The 13,034-nt window shown below is 39.5% G+C and overlaps 1 protein-coding gene across 1 annotated transcript in view; it reads left to right on the top strand.

Annotated features, from left to right (window-relative positions):
• The window catches only part of Exoc2 (exocyst complex component 2), a 167,247-nt gene that overhangs the window by 59,913 nt on the left and 94,300 nt on the right, over window positions 1-13,034 (top strand). Inside the window, exons 7-10 of the mRNA XM_051169545.1 lie at window positions 4,443-4,523; window positions 10,499-10,644; window positions 10,772-10,853; window positions 11,599-11,701. Coding sequence (XP_051025502.1) covers window positions 4,443-4,523; window positions 10,499-10,644; window positions 10,772-10,853; window positions 11,599-11,701 — 412 coding nt within the window. The remainder of the gene's footprint in view (window positions 1-4,442; window positions 4,524-10,498; window positions 10,645-10,771; window positions 10,854-11,598; window positions 11,702-13,034) is intronic.

Below are 13,034 nucleotides of genomic sequence, written 5' to 3'. Positions count from 1 at the left end.
TCCTGTTGTTATAAGGACAGTTTAAGACTCAGTCCATGTCTGTTTTCTCAGTCGATCCCAACCAAGTATACAGTCTGAAATCTTTATTGACTTTCCCTTCCTTCCTTTCTGTTTTCCTTCCTTCCTTCCTCCTTTCTTTTTTCTTTTATTTTTTGCATTTATTAGGTTTATTGCCCCTGTGTATGCACACCAACATTTTAGTCAGAACTTGACAACCATTGTGTCTGGCATCACTTCTTTTTTTTTAACCATAGCCTTCAAAAGCATTTCCAGCACCAAGTTTCTCTTCTCCTGGCTTCCGCTTTGCTGTCTTCTCTTATTCTTTGGAAGTGTTGATGTGCCTGAGGGTCTCAGGCTACTATTCAGGCCAGCCCCTAACAAGCCTGTAGCTTGAGAGATGTTTCTGCTGCATACACTGATGTAAGAGGCCCTTCTGAGCTCCTGGCACCACTGGACCAGCTCCTCTGTTCCTGAATGCCCTTGAAGCTCATACATTTAGATCTGAGTACTTAGTTTTGGTGGCAGCCTCAAAACTGTGACTGTTTTGCTGCTTTTGAGAACTACAGCTAAACTGCATGAATGTTCTTGGCGGTACACAAAGAGATCAAAGCAAGATTCATACTCAGGCAGCTCAGTACACAGCTTGTGTGTTGCAGCTACCCCAGAAAGCTTGAAGCGGAGCTGGGGGTTTGGTATTTTCTGTTGTTAGTGTCTGTTGATGTATAAATGTAGTCTAGGCAGCATGTTAGTCCTCGGTTATCTAAATGTGTCATTCCTACCTTTGTCTTTATGTGGCAGCTGAGATTGTTTTATTATTCTTTATTTGCGATATAATTAGGGAAGAGAAGTAAAACCAGGTTACATAGCCAATTTAAAAAGTAATATATATGATTTTACCATTGTGTATTAGCTTTCTGTTATTGTAATGAAATATTTGTGACATTTGACTTACAAGAAAAAAGGTTCATTTTGGATTTTGGTTTCAGGTATTTTGTTCTGTGTTGCCTAGGTTTTGGTGTGCATGTTGCCCTAGTCCTCTAATGAGGTGACATATTATGGTGGAGTACTTGGCAGAGCACACTGATCAGAAAGCAAAAAGGAGCCAGAGGCAGGGGCCCAAAGCAACTGCATGCCCTTTAAGGGCATGCCCAAACGAACCACAACATCTCCCAGTACCACCATGTGTAATCAAACCTTTCACTTGTGGGTCCTTGAGGACAGTCAACACCTACACTGTTGCACTGACAGAAGTGTTTGTTTGTGTGTGTGTGTGTGTGTGTGTGTGTGTGTGTGTGTGTGTGTGTGTGTGAGATAGTTATTGGAACTAATTGTTTGAGGGGATTTTTAATGAATTTGAATTAACAGAATACCCTTCCATCTCTTATTTACTAAGTATTACCTCAGAGTTTGGGACATTAATATGACTAAGCTACAGCCTAGGCCTGGAACTAACTGTGGCTATGCTTTTAAGGGTGACTGTAAGAAAAAAAACATGATGGTAATGACTACAGGATAGAGGCTGTCACATCTTTATTCTGTGGTTGTTTGTGCTCTGGCTTTAATGTTCTTTCTCATTCAGATTAGCAGCAAGCACAGCGACTAGGGCATATATTTTTGGCCCTGCCTAGCAATGCATTCTATAGATAGTGACACACACACACACACACACACACACACACACACACACACACACCATTCTTAGTGGCTTATTTAGCAATGTATGTAAGCATCTATGTAAGTGCATGCTTAGGTATTTTGAATTTTTTGATTGAAGTTGCAATTTCATATTTTACTCTTGTGTATTTTACTTAAGTTAAATGAAACAATGGTGTAGTTAAAAAAAAATAATAGACACTTTGCTAGAACTTCGGTTTTTCTTTGACTAGTGCTTTTATAATACCTTTTTGTTTCCTAAGTGTAAGCTTATGATGTTCAACTACTGCACATATTTAAGTTTTTAATAGATTAGAAACAATAACAAACCTGTGATCATGTACCCAGTTGCTTATTGAGTTATTCTATTTAAAAATGTTTTCAGAGAAAATAAAAGGCCAAATGAAGCAGACACTGGGTTATTTGGTTTAATTTTCTGGAAAATAGGATTGCTTTTTATCAGATCCCAGTGTCTCTTAGTGCTCATGCTTGGCTGACAGCTTGACAGTGACTCTGCGGTGGCAGAGATGGGCTGGAGGAAGTCGCTCTGTCAGCAGAAAGGCCTGTAAGCTGAGCTCAGGGAACCGGGTCACCCTGTCTTGACCTGCTGATCAGTGATGGCTTATGTCAGCATCAGAAAATGTGGCCACACAGTTTCCTTTAATGTTGCTTTTCACATAGAGAATAACATTCTCAGTGAGGCTGTGTAAAATGTGCTCCCTTCCTACTTAGGACAGTGAGCTAGCTGCACATGTGCCAGCTCTGCTTTTGCAGCCAAGCTTGTCAGAGCATTGCAGCAGCATTAAATGTGGTGTGGACAGATCCACTCCCTGGAGCAGTCTTTCTAGTTTAGCTTTTAATGCTTAGACGTAGGGACATTCTCTTCCATTTAACTTTACAAGTTGAATGTAAGTTTAAGCTTTGATGTGGGGAAATATGCTGGGTCATTTCCACCATATAATTTAAGTTTGAGACAGTAAAGAATTCACTTTTTCTTTACTCTGAATCAACAAACACAATTTTAAAAATGTAGTGACTATTCTACCCCATGTATTTGTTTTCTTTTTATGAACGTGTTTATTCAATTCAACACAAGAACAGTCTGTGTGTTTTAGGATTTAAAGCAAAATTGATGTAACGTTATAGGAAAATGTAATAGTAAGAACAAAATTAGGATTAAAAACTAATTATAAGAAACAGAAAAATAAATGTTCTCTGGGGTTGAGAACATATTCATAAGCATTTGAACACTGAGTTTAAATAAAAAAAAAAAAAAACCAAACAACTCTTGAGTTTTTTAAAAGACCAGTGGGTCACATTGAGTTACATAGGTCTCATAAAAGAAATAAACACATCCACATTTGCATAAAGCAAGCTTGTTTGATTGCTTGTGCAGCATAAATCTGGCACCTGCGTCTAGGTAACCAAGCAGACTCTGTAATAGATTTACCATTTGAATGTTAGTGAGTATAATTAATATTCAAGAGTGCTATACATTTCACTGTTAATTCTGAAAGACTAGAGTGAAACATCTTGAATTTGGGTTGTCATTTGAGCAAATTGTGTAAAAAAGAAATCCAGGCCGCTTCTGCCACTGTTTTGAGGTGGAGCTCCTTTAGTACAAGGGAGTACAGTTCCCTAAAGACACAGTAAGTTTTCTGCTCTCACTTTACAGCCATGAAAACAGAACGCTCGGTAGTGTGAGCCTCTACTGCTCTGTGCGGTGTAGGCAGCCTACGATGAGCTTTTAAGGACTGGAACCAGGCTGTCTGCGTTCACATTCCAAGTTTGGCTTTGTGACCTTCTCAAGCATGTTTCATTGTGTGTTGCCACAGTTTCCTCATCCTTCAAGTAGAATTACTGGGCTGTGCATCACTGTCAGTGGGTGACTACATGCACCTCAGAATTGCAGTGCTTAGTGTACAGTCACTGTTTAACCAGTGTTTGCTGTACTGGCTTCATGTCACAGCTTTAAAATGTGAAATTACAGTTTTCATTGCTTACCAAACAAGCCTGTGAGCTGTTTTAAACCTTCCCTCTTCTCTAGGTAACAGCTTTAAATATATATTACTAAGTGATTCATTCTCCAACGTTCTTCAGCAGCAGCAAGGAATGTCCCCCCCCGCCCCATCCCAACATTATCCATCCAGAGTTGGTACATTGATGGGTGTTGTGAAATGTTTCCATGGGACCTCCAGGGAATTAGTGTGAAGTTAATTTTTTCAAGGTTGGTAGAATCCAGATAGTAGGGGTGGGTAGGTAAGGGGGGCAATAGAGGAAACAGGAAAGGAGGGTAGGACTGGGAGGAGAGGTGGGAGGGAGTATGACCAAGATGTAAAGTGAATAAATTAATCATCATCATCATCGTCATTGTTGTTGTCTTCGTCTTCATCATCGTCGTCGTTGTCGTCGTCATCATCATCATCATCCACATAGTAATACTTCTGTTTTGCAAAGTAAAGTTGAGGAATAAGAGTGTTTTTCCTTTGGCCACATTCAGAGACTGTGCTGAAGACCCACAGTGCCTCAAGTCCTACTTCCTCTTTTTTACCTTTCTTGAAGACTAGATGAATGTGACCTACTTGAATAAAGTTAAGCTCTGAGCAGTGTAAATGGTATAATCTGTTTTTTCCCAGAATATTGCATATATATCTCCCTCTTGAATGGTGAAAATAATAGAACAATTTGTAAAAATTGTTTTACGATGGCTTTGAAAGGTTATTTTAATGAAATATCCTTCTATCTATTCAAGTGACCCACATTTTAACTAGGTTTGTTTGTTTTTTCAGCTATCCATCAAAAACTAGAAGCAGATGGAACTGAAAAAGTAGAAGGGTCCATGACACAGAAATTGGAGAATGTCCTCAACAGTAAGTTTGCTCTACTACCCAAGACTGCAAATGGCCTTTCTAAGAGGATCCAGTGCAGTCCTGAGGAAAAGGGCAAAGTCATGAGTTGTGTTTTAGCATTCACTTCTAAATAACAACTTAAGAAACCCAAAGGACAATAAAAAGAGTGAAATGAATCTGCAATTTACTTATGAGAAACCATAATCTGAAGTTATATTTTTTAAGAATTGTAATTTGCTACCTGGACACAGACGGGTACTGAGACAGTAGCCAGGGTTGCCCCTGAGCAGACAGGATACCTAACTCTCCATCATCAGATCTGCCAGTGCACAATGCAGACAGCCTCAGCTCCTGCACAGAAGATGCCTGGGCGTTGTCTGTTTATTTCTCCAAATGAATATACTCTGGAATGTTCTATAAAAGTTGTAGGTCCAATAGACCCCATGTTTGGTGCTTCCTCCATTTCCTCTTTTGTTCCTTTTCTGACATTTCAAGCTATTTACCCTAATAACTTAGAAGTAATTCATCAGATAAATTAAAATTTATTGTAATATACATTTAAAAATTATGTTTCACACATGTAGTAAATGTACAGTATGAAGTAATGATGCCCATAAGAATCTCCTTGAATATATGATTGCCTTATAAAGAAGGGCTTAAAAAATAGGCAACCTCACATAGATGCTTAGAGATTTTATGAATGCAGGATTATGATACATAGTTAATTATGCATTTATAGCTCTGTGTAGTCCCATGAGTAGAATGTTCTGGACCTTTATGTAGCCATATCTTCATAGACTTAGTGATGTCAGTAGGAAAATATTTTGTAGAAAGAATGTTAACTTTGTTGTAGGCCTTCCTTGGTGTTAGAATTTGAATACTTGAAAATTTCATTCTAAGTTTGTGGATTTAACAGGACTTAAAACTTTTCCATTTGTTTATCACTCCTGTGGTTATTTCTTGCCTTGGGGTTTCTTGTACTTTTGCGTCTGAGCACCAAGTCATAAGCATTGTTGAAATGAATATATTCTGAATTTTACCCAAACAAAATATTTACCAAAGTCTTTTCTGTATCAGTGCAGACAGACATGTTCAAGCCGTAGAAGGGTATTTTCTCTCAGGGGGTGTTATTTGCACCATTGAAGTTATCATTGTGCCACGGCATTTGTACAAAAGAGTGAGATTACTTGAGTAACTTTTAAAAAAGTGACAGCACAGTCACTGACAAAATGCCTACTGATTACTAAAATCACTTTTCTGGGTTTCAGCCTGTATACCTGTTGCCAGGTGCCTCATAAGGCCTTTCTGTATTGAGCTGTGCGTCTTTGGGTAGAAAGGATACGTGTCATTGATGCCAATCCTGGCTTTAGCCCTTGGCTCTAAAGCATTTAATGAGCTCTCTTTACTATATATCACATGGATGTAAAGATAGAACCTGTGCTTTATGTCTAAGTGTGTAACTGCATGGAAAATATAGACATGCACACAGGCTATGGAATCATGCTGTGTTAATATTGGCAGCAGTGCATGCTTTGCTGGTGTAATCCAGGCATATGTCTAATACCCACACAGAGAGCACCTAACTGAAATGTGAAGAATCCCAGGGTGGAGTGTCGCAGGAGAGACACACTTGCCTAGCACAAGTGAGTCTTTGGATTCCATCCCCAGCACACTGACCACTTATTTCCCCCTAGCCTCAAAGTAGAGACTATGACAATGGTCACATACATCTTAACAGAGAATTAGGATGCATCCAGATAGATAAGCAGAGATGGGCAGGTAGCGGTGAGATAGGTGGGTACAGGTGTGTCTCCTGACAGCTCTCTGGCAGCATGAAGGGGAGGCAGTGGCTCTTCAAAGGAGATGGTTACAGGCCAGGGAGTCAGGAGTGATACAGATCCCTACTGTGCCCGACAAAGTTCTCCTGAGAGTAGAATTAGTCTTGAAGATAGTGAGCGCCTAAAGGAGGTCAGTTAGGAAGCTGTGTGATGGAGTGTTAAGGAGAGGAGCCTGGTGGACCCACTGTAGATTCAGTAGGAGACCAGATAAAGGGCAGCAATTGTAGTGAGCTCAGTAGCTGAAACAGACCAGGAGCCCCTGGGAGGGCAGAAATAAAGATGGCAGTATTGTTTCACTGGTTGTACATATACAATGGAAAAAGGAAAATGATTTGTGAGATGTTTATATTGTTAGCCTCATGGAGGAAAGGGAGCCAGTTTAGGACACAAGGATAGAATAGAGGAGAAAATTCTGTCCAGTTTATGTGTAATCTGACTCTGGGATTCCTAGGAGTTGATCACTGAGTATCTTCCTGGCTTTTACTACTTACTTGTATTAAATTTGGCAAATGAGCTTTACATGCTTTTAGAATAGAAAATATATCAATATAGTCTTACCTAGAACTGGACCCAGCATGCTATCAGTCTGACCTGCCAGGCACAATATATGCACCAGTGCGATAGTGGCATGACTAGCGTGGGGACAACCAACCTCTGAATTTTTTATTTTTTATTTTTTTCTTTTTAGGTTCATGCCTGGTACTGTAAACCTGGTCTGAAACCTATAGCTGGAAAGCTTTTAAGCCCTACTGGGAAACTTACTCTTTCTGTTTTGTTAAATGGTTCTGTTGTCAAGCTGTCTTCCGTGTGTGTGTGTGTGTGTGTGTGTGTGTGTGTGTGTGTGTGTGTGTGTGTGTAAATATTCAGATTATTTACTCTTAAGTTCACAGACACATCCTGAAATACAGAATTGAGGGTCAGCAGTGTACAGATGGTAGTTGAAGCAGTGAGACTTAGTGATTTGATTTAAGTGGCATGTATAAAATTAAAGGGACCAGGTTAGAGGCTTTGAACACTAGTAGTATCAATAAAAATAAAGTCTGAGAAAGAAACTGAGTTCTACTAATTGATTGGCTGGTAACTAGTAAGTTGCATTCAAAAAGGAAAAGATGAGCCAGCCCTAATTTTAGCCTTTTCCAAACTTGTGTTGAAACAGATTGGTTCATGAGAGCCAACAGTTCAGCTCTCTCATTCCTGATGAGCCCCCCCACCCCTCCCCCGTGTGTGCATGTGTGCGTGCATGTGCGTGTGTGCGTGTGTGTGTGTGTGTGTGTGTGTGTGCGCATGCGCGCACGTGCACCATGTGGATCCATAAGGCCCGGCGTATGAGTAAACTGTGCACACTGTCTCAGGCACTCTGTTCTAGCACTCAGTTACAGAAAGCAGCTAGCTAGTTATTCTGGTACCTGTTGAAACAGAGACACTCAAAGCAGGTTTGGTCTTTGGGGGGCCCTGCCTTTTTCAAGCGTCAGTATGCATGTTTTGAGGTACTTTGCTCTCCAGCTGCTTTCACATTTGCTTTTCTACTCTCACATAGCTTGTCTTTTCCTGGAACAAACGATAAACTACGTGATGATTGGGAAGTCCTATATTGTTCTGGCCCCTATAGTCCCATGAGGTACAGCATATCCAAAGACACACACACACACACACACACACACACACACACACACACACACACACACCCTCACCTCTGTGATCTCCCATCTCAATTTGTCAGTACAAAGAAAGAGACCAGTGTGGTCGTTATGAAATAGGAGACAGGATAGTGTCTACTTTAAATAAACATGCCTGAAATTGTAAGATACCATTAGAATGACAAAGCTCGATTTTCTAGGTGGCTATCAGGCAGATATGAGTGTACTGGATTAGTGTGTAGTGTGGCAGGAACGTCTCCCCTTGCTACCCTTGGGCACATTGTATTGTGTTGTAGGCCCAGCCACTGTAGCAACCAACCATAGTAGGCATAATGGTTTTGTTGTTAGTTCCTGGGGACCATGTGTAACTGAGACAGTGATAGTCATTGTCCAAATTAACTGCTGAGGAGGCCATTCTTGGACAAGGCAAAAGGATGTGTGAGGCTTAGCATCAGGGTCCGTTAAGCAGCATCTGAGGGCAAAGTCTGCATGCATGTCCATCCAACCCACATATGGTTGTTCTATGTTCACTCAGTGAACATCCAACATCCTGTCAGTTTCCTTAAAATTGGGCATTCCTGGTGTGAGGGTGGAGCAAGGTGTGTGAGGATTAGCACACAGGGAGGATGTCCGTCAGATGATTTTGTGAACATCCAGCTGATGTCTTTGTCTGCACCATTATCCCTACATGTGATGAGGACCCCACTCTTTTGTACGGGACTTCCATCTCCTTACAGTCATAGCAAAGAAAGGTACTCAAGCATTTTGTTACTGCTGGTGATGATCATGTCTGATGTGTAGATAGATAGATCTTGGTCTCATTGCTCTCATATTTTATCATTTACTATCTCTCCCAGTTCACAATAGCCGTATTTTATTGTGAACACAGTACAAATCACAGCAGAATCATAATTTATTGACCAAAGTTGTATATATTACTTTTATCCTGTCTAAATTCAAATTCTCAATTCACAAATTTTGGCACAGATTAAATTTTAATTTCAGTTCATAATTTCTTCCTATAAAAGTATCTCTAGAAAATGCATGTATTTTATTTAACAGTAAGTATGCTTTCTACTTAATCTTGTTTTCATATTTTTGGAGTTAAAATTATTAGTCAGAAATGTCTTTTTACTTTAAAATGATGAGAATAATTCAATTTTGAACTGAGACTGTTTACTCTGAATCTTTCATTGCATAGAAAAAGGAATTTGCTGGTGTAAGACCCAAACTTCACATATAAATAGGCAGCCTTTAAAAAGGTTCTGTTCCATGTGAGCTTAAGTTACAATGCCTAAACTCATGAAGTTTATATTTTTAGATTGATAAGCAAATGCTTTAAGATAGTTTTTCTTGAAGAAAGTTTTTAAATTCTAATCAGATTTCAATACTCACTCAAGCTTTCGTTACGTGGCTTAGTGGCAAGAAGGAAATGTATTTCTCATCCCACAGCAGAGGTTTAGAATGCACATTAAATAGCGTGTGGGAAAAACGGCTCTCTTGACCAAATGAAGTTTTTATATCAGGCCTTTAAAATTTCAACAGAATTTAAACATTATTTAGATAAAACAATCATGTTACAAAGACGACTTTTAACAGGACCAGGCCACCCACAGTGTGGCTGTGGTGTGCAAGCCACCCAGCGAGGCGAGGTGCGCTTTTCCTCTTTGCTTAAAGTGTAGTCACTAGACCAGATAATGCAGAAACATTTTACAAGCAGGTCAGACAGCTGAAAGCAGTTTATTCCTGCTCTCTCTTTTCCTTGTAGCTAATTAAAAATAATTCACATTTTGCAAAATTTAAACTATTTTTGTACATAGCAAATTTTGCCTTAGAAAAACAGTGTTCATTAAAGTGATACATGTAATTCGTACTTTTTAAAAGAAAGAATGTTATGAAATGTCCTGTTCATCCATGATTTTGTAAGATTTAGCTGATTTAAGAAACAATAATGATGTTGTGTTAAGATTTTGTCATTTAAGTTTATATAATTCTCTGTACTTGTAGAGGAATAATTCTGTCAAAAGGTAGGGTTAGCTGCAATGTCTTTTTTTTTTTTTTTATTGAAAACAGTTTCTCGTATCTCATTTATTACCTGATTGTTTGGTACAGAATTAATAGAATTTAACTGGTGTGTGTTCCCCCCCCCCACATACACTCTGTGTGTGTGTGTGTGTGTGTGTGTGTGTGTGTGTGTTTTTCGTTGTCCAAAGTAATGAAATAGCCCAAGTACTCACAATTGTTATAAAATTTAGAAGAGTAACTAAAATAAATATAGATTCACATTGGAGAAAATTATTTGGGCTCAGTAAATGTTGTTGCTTTTAATTAGGCACCATTCTTAACATATGAAAAGATTTTAAAAAACATAAATTTTATTTTTGAAACATGTAAAAGATCTCTGTAAAGGTAGCTTTTTAAAATGAATTTCATGCAAAGATACAGTAGTGATTTAGCATTTGTTTTTAGTGTCAAATTTAGGTCACTGTCACCTATGTTCTCTTTTCTCTGTTTAAAACAGGAGCAAGTAATACCGCTGACACGTTATTTCAAGAAGTGTTAGGTCGAAAAGACAAGGCAGATTCCACTAGGAATGCACTCAACGTGCTTCAGCGATTTAAATTTCTCTTCAACCTTCCTCTCAATATTAAACGGAATATTCAAAAGGTAGAGCATATGTATGTGTGCAGTTATAGATGCTGCCAATCTTAGAGATGCACTAAGATATTTCATACTAACCAGTGTGCTCACTCTTCTTTCCTGATGATCTCACAATGCGTTTCTTATTTTCAAGGGAGATTATGATGTGGTTATTAATGATTATGAAAAAGCCAAGTCGCTCTTTGGGAAAACGGAGGTGCAAGTTTTCAAGAAATGTAAGATTGTTACTTTTAGACCTTTCTTTCCTTTTGCAGTAAGAACATGGAGTGTGTATTCTACAAAGAGTGCCACATGCATCTTAGATCTTGTTTATATGGTGCTTTCTTTAAAATGTAAAACAATTAGTTCAGCGGCTTCACGAGCCTTCTTACTGCTCTGTGTTGGGAATGAGCGCTCACGGAGAGGGCTGGTCCCAGGAACTCTCTGCTGGTTATTAAGCACAATGCTGTTAAAAGCTTTCATATTTGAAAGAAGCAGGAACAAGCTTTTTACAGACGTAAAAACCCTGCATTTCAGTCTTGCCTCTTCAAGCTAAGACAGTGTATTTATGAATTCTAATCTTACTCAAAAGCAAACTCAATACTTTTAAAAATTACTCCTAATACCAGGTTTACAGAAAAAAAAAAGCTTAAATATCTTATGCTTAAAATCTTATTAGCTAGGAGAAATACCATTGGTCTTATTAAATTTAAAAGAATGAAACCCATAAGGATTCAAAAAGCAGAATTTATTTCTTTTCTGTGGTGAAATGTACATGCAGTGAAATGCACAGACCTTACATGTTACAGGTCACTGCACTCTGACGAACGCGCGTGTTGTCCTATACACTTGAGCTGCTGTGTTTTGATCCGTCTACAAAGGTCCCTTGTGTCTCTTCTCAGTCAAAAAACAAGCAGTATTCTGCCTTCTGAAATTTGATTTTAAATTCAGTTCTATAAATTTTGCATCTTTTAAAAATAGATTATGCTGAAGTAGAAGCAGGAATTGAAGATCTAAGAGAATTGCTTCTAAAGAAATTGCTCGAGACGCCATCCACCTTACATGACCAAAAGCGATACATAAGGTAAAACTTGTGCAAGAATTCTGATAGATTGTGTGTATGTATGGAATATATTGTAAAACCCGCAAAGCTTATTTGGGGGAGTCAGAATACTAATGAAATGGTGAAAGGAAAGACAGTAGAAATTTAGAGGTATCTGTTATAGGACATGAATATTCTTTGAATATAAATAAATTGGGGGCAGTTATAGAGAGCCCACCCCTTACCCCTGTCACCCTTTGAAGGAAAGGTAGCTGCCAGCTTAGCCAAAGGAAAAACAGCCTCTTTGCTCAGTCACCTGTTTCTTCTGCTGGGCAGTGGCTACCACCTGACTCCCCAGGTGGACTGGGTGCTGCACCCTGCAAATGCTGTGCTCCTCTGTAAGGTAGGCGCTCTGCTCAGTTTTAGTGCAGCACACTGCTGGGTGGGAAGTGTGCCATGGCTGACAGTGAAGGCTATGGAAGGCTTTCCCTTGGATATATGTATAATTTACATGCCTGTAGTGATCATGAGAGAATGACTGGGGAATATTTTTAATTGGCAGTACATTCAGAAATACTCAGCAGCATTAGAAGAGGGCAGTGGAGAAGCTGAGGAGGAGGAGGAGGAGCAGTAGTTCTACAGGAGTGAGCCTTTCATTCTGGGCAGCTCTCAGAGCCCTGCTCTTCAGTCTCCTCATCTGCAGTGAACATAGCAGGCAGTGTGGCTGCATCTCAGAGTAGCGGGGAAGATAGTTCACTTAGGGAGTTAGCCCAGGGACTGGCACATAAGGAGCAGGTTCACGTTTTTATCTGTTCATAGCTAACACCGCCTTTGGAGATGAAACATAAATCATCAGACTTTTGTATCTGAGATTTAAAACCACTGACTTATTTTCTGCTTGGCTGTCTTAGTGTGGTCTGATTTCAGAATAGAGTGCTGTTTCCCAAACTGAGTGACTTATTTAATTAGTAAAGGTTATTAAAAATTCAGCAGTTCTAAAATGATGATAAACTTCATATACGTTTACATTTGCTTGTGGGCGTCTGTGGGTGTAGAAAGATGGCCTGCCCAAACACTGCTGTATATGCATTTAAAGAGGGACCAAGGACCTGTACTGAAGTGTCTTCTAGATGTAGGAATGGTGGGAGCAGATGGAGGATGGAGGATGGAACCAGAGTTAGTGGAGCTGCTTGCTGCTGCGGGGAAGTGCAGGCCCTGTGCCCACACTGGGCTAGGTGCTAGTATGTCTCCTCTTTGGCTAAAGGGAGCGAGTAGGCTGAGGGACCCGAGCTTGTGCAGCATACACACAGCCACACAGCTGCTTATCTGGTGGCAGAGCCCACCTGTGCCTTTCTCTGCCTTTCGGAGGAAATGT

This window comes from Acomys russatus, chromosome 3, assembly GCF_903995435.1.
Source record: "Acomys russatus chromosome 3, mAcoRus1.1, whole genome shotgun sequence".
Lineage (NCBI taxonomy): Eukaryota > Metazoa > Chordata > Mammalia > Rodentia > Muridae > Acomys > Acomys russatus.
This window is presented reverse-complemented; position numbering and strand designations above follow the sequence as displayed.